Genomic DNA, 4,206 nt, shown 5'->3' on the forward strand with positions numbered 1-4,206 from the left:
TTAATGGATTTAAAGAAAAAAAACAATGCAGAGAAACTAGTCGCTATTTTACGACTAGTGATGACGATCATTATATTAATAATCGATATTTATTTATTTTATTTTATTAATACAAGACTATGGCGGGTGAATTTTACAGTTTGAACAGAGTCTATACATTACTATGATATAAAAAAGAAAAATAAGAAAAATGATGGCAAAGCTAGTTTGGGTTGCAAAAAGAGAATGGAGAAGATGAAAATTGATAGAGTATAGAATAAATGGGTATTGTAATTGTAATGTATTCCGTGTGTAAGGATCCATTTCGTAATTTGTTTTTTTAAAGGAATGGGGTTGACTCACGGTTTTTAGGTTTTCAGGGATAAGGTTAAAGATTTTAGGAGCTAGGAAGAAAAATTGTCTTTGAGCTGACGTGGTATGTAGTCAAGGTGCTTTGTAGTGACCGTTGGTTATTGTTCTGGTGGTGTAGTTGTGTTGTAAAAGAGTTTTGTTTTTATATTTGAACAGGAAATGTATTAGCGAAAATTTTAGGTGGAGTTGTCGTATGTTTAAGACCTTATACCCTATGAGGAGTCGAGTGGAGGGGTATCTTGTCGGTCGCTTGTGACACGTATTACCATTTGTTGGGCTTTTAGAAGAAGTTCGATGGTAGATTGTACACAGCCACCCCAGATTATAATGCCGTAAGCTAGTAGGGATTGGCAGAGAGCATAGTATACAGTTTTAAGAATTGAGGTAATAAGGATATTTTTTAGATTTCGAAAAGCATAAGAGAACTTGGGGATGCGTGGGATTAGACTGGCTAAGTGCTGATCCCAACGAAGATGTTGGTCAATGATGACCCCCAGGTATTTTATGTGGGTGACTTGTTCCAGAACTGGGCAATTACAGGAATAGCAAGTTCTCAGATAGGAGTGAATTATGCGTCTATAGCTTTCGATACTTAGCAATACTTGATTTTTTTGGATCACGGGCGTATATAAGGGGGGGAGGGGTTAAGAGGGTTCAAACCCCTCCCCCCTCACCCATATGAATGCTTTAACTACGCCTCTGATTTGGATTTCTAGAATAATGGATGCTGACTGATTTATTAGAGTTTAAACAATATATGAAGAATCACCAAAACAAAGCGCAATTTTAGAGAATGACTCATTTCACTCATCATTTTATTTAAGATTGAATTTTTTATATCATTGTGATAAATGGCAAAAACTGGCATCGAGTCTCTTTTGAAATTTGCTAGGTCTCGGATTCAAAATAAGGGTAAATTTTCACTTTGCCTATTGCTTTTACGTCTGTAATGGCGCAATGTTTAACCAATCATAATTTCAAAACCAATTATTTCTAATAATTTTTATTCGTTTGCTTATTCATTTGCGTATTCAGTCATTATTAGATTTTTTAGCTTACGGCGATTTAAAAAAATATATTTTACCCAAAAAGATGTACAAAAGACTTTTTTATTGTAATATTGAACTGTCTTCTGTTAGTCACGACATGAGTTGTTTATTATGGTCACGACTGCTGTATTTGAAAACACGCTTTAGTTGCGCAAACCACATCAAGTCTTTCACATTCCCTATTATAATAAATAAATGACCTCTAATAATCTTTAAAAAATACGAAGATCACCGTACTTGTAGACATTTTATTTTTTATAAACATCTACGTAAATATAGGTACCTAACTTTGATTATACAATACTATTTATTTTGACATTTGGCAATTCAGGCCAAAAACGTCACTTGTCCTGTTATGGTTAATTTTGTGCCTGACTTTCCTTTTGCTATTTATTATAAAAACTTATAGTACTAAGAAAATATGATTTGATATCGTGTTGTATTTACGTAATGTGAGTTGGAGTTGGTCATTTCTTTGAAATGTCAATCAAATACTTACAAGTTTGTGAAGATGAAGACGAGGAACCCATCGAATTACCTACCGAAGAAGACGGCTCAATTTTACTGAGCACGGTCTCTGCTCAATTCTTCGGGTGCTGCGGTCTCAAGTATCGCCACCCGTCGTCCCAGACCTTCCGAGGCCTTCGATTGGCAGACGACCGCCTCTACCCCCCTTCTGATGGGGGCTGGGGAAGTCATCAGTATATTTGTGTTTTTCCTAAGAAACCCAAGCTCGAGAACATTGCGGCGGAAAGAAAACGGGACAACAAATTGAGATGTTCAGATTTGATTGTTCTAGGATTACCGTGGAAAACAACAGAAGACGCTATAAGAGATTATTTTCAAACTTTCGGTGACCTCTTATTAGTCCAAATAAAAAGGGATTCTAAGTCAGGATCTTCGAAGGGTTTCGGATTTATAAAGTTTTATAGTTACGAGGCGCAAATAAAGGTCCTGGGGCAGAGACACTTGATTGACGGGAGATGGTGCGACGTGCGGATTCCTAATTCCAAGGAAGGCCTCGTGCCCAAGGTTCCCAGTAAAGTATTTGTGGGACGTTGTACAGAAAACATTACGGCTGACGATCTGAAGGATTACTTCGGCAAGTTTGGTCAAGTCACCGATGTCTTCATCCCCAAACCTTTTAGAGCTTTTAGCTTTGTGACTTTTCTAGATCCTGAAGTGGCTCAGAGCTTGTGCGGAGAAGACCACATCATCAAAGGTGTGTCTGTAAATATTTCTAACGCGTCCCCAAAACAGGACCAGAATAAGTACCATCAAATCAGACCTAATACAAAAAGCCATAATAACGAGATGATGCCTCGACACTCGCGAAGCTACGGGAACAATTCCTCCAACTACCAGTGGGGTGGGCGCAACATGGAGGTGATGAACATGCGCAACGTGCCCGGAGGCATGAACCACGGCAACCAGGCACCCTCCAACAATGGCAACAACCAGGGCAACGTAAACCTGCCGCTCAACATCCCCGTCAACCAGGCGCTTGTGGCCGCTGCGCTCAACCAGGCGGGCTGGGGGTTGGTAAACAACATGGCAGTGGAGGGCTACCAAGGCCCCCCCGCGCCCCAGGGACCTCCTCAGCGGGGTCCTGGCTTCCTCAACTGGGTGCCCCAGAACAATAACGGGGGCGAGGGAACTGCCTGGCCTGTACAGCCCGAGGTCTCTGCTAAGAACTATGTTAAGTATGAATAAATGATTTTTATATTTATACTCCGTTACAGATTGAGTATGTAAATAATGTATATAAAGCTAAAGTAGCTTCACAATCTAAGATACATTGAGAGTTTGACATATAAATATTACAGAAAATGTTTTAAAACTTTATATAAATCAGAATAAAGAGGAATTATTTATGCGCTGTTTTATTTTTATTGATTATTGCATATATATTTTACGTAATGTTATTGAACAGTACATCGCAATATTATACAAAAACACATTTGTATAAAATTGGTGTAGTTTTTCAAATTATGTTTAGAATCAGTCGTGAATATAAAATATTGATTAAATCCATTATTGTATTGAAACTGTACTATTTTTTTAATCACACAAAATATCTGTATTTCTCAAAAACTATTTCAATAATAAAGCCATATTTAATGGCTAAGGCAATATTAATACTAGAATGCATGAACATTGACCTAAACCCGAACAACATGCTTACTATAATACTATCATAATGGTGCTTCATCAGGACTGATTTGAAATTGTCATGAATGTATAATGTTTTGTTTTAACCATGTCATTTGTAAATGTCAGGAAAATAAAAGAATTTATACTATTATATAAATTATGTTTCTACAACTAAAAATATATCAAAAATTATAAAATAAAGTTTTATTTTAAACAGATTTTTAGTACTTTTTATTGATTATAACTCTTTTACTCAAAGTTAAATTTGCCCCATAATATTGTGAGTGAAGTTACTCAATAACGAAGAAGCACTAACTGCAGTGATGAGCACAAAGGAAGAGAATGTGAAGGAATCAGGAAACTACAATACTTTGGTTGTATTAGGAAGAACAATGATCACAATACAAAAGAAGGTCCTGCCGTTGAGAGATAAGTCGTAACCTCTCTTTCTGATAAATGCATTGTTTATGAGGAAAGGGAAGAGCTAAACAGGATGCTAAACTTTTACATATACCATTATCCAGGTCCAGCCCTGAGCCAAGTGGCGCCTGACACTAGTAAAAATCTTAAGGGTGCTGTGTTAGGTATTATCAGCGCCTTAGCAAGTCTACGCCCGGAGTGGATTGCTCCGATTGCGCCTGCACAGGATCAG

At 37.3% G+C, this 4,206-nt stretch overlaps 1 protein-coding gene across 1 annotated transcript; it reads left to right on the top strand.

The window, feature by feature from the left end:
• The first annotated feature begins 1,734 nt into the window (after positions 1 to 1,734).
• LOC149422291 (TAR DNA-binding protein 43-like) lies at positions 1,735 to 3,772 on the top strand. Its single transcript, XM_089633201.1, has one exon. The coding sequence runs from the start codon at positions 1,881 to 1,883 to the stop codon at positions 3,111 to 3,113; it is 1,233 nt and encodes a 410-aa protein (XP_089489327.1). The 5' UTR covers positions 1,735 to 1,880; the 3' UTR covers positions 3,114 to 3,772.
• The last annotated feature ends 434 nt before the right edge of the window (positions 3,773 to 4,206 follow it).

This window comes from Hesperophylax consimilis, chromosome 7 (genome assembly GCF_061612785.1).
Source record: "Hesperophylax consimilis isolate HC1 chromosome 7, BYU_Hcon_1.0, whole genome shotgun sequence".
Taxonomy (NCBI): Eukaryota; Metazoa; Arthropoda; class Insecta; order Trichoptera; family Limnephilidae; genus Hesperophylax; species Hesperophylax consimilis.

Excerpts from the sequence above, each read along its gene's own strand:
- LOC149422291 (XM_089633201.1), top strand. The coding sequence starts at position 1,881 with ATGTCAATCAAATACTTACAAGTTTGTGAAGATGAAGACGAGGAACCC.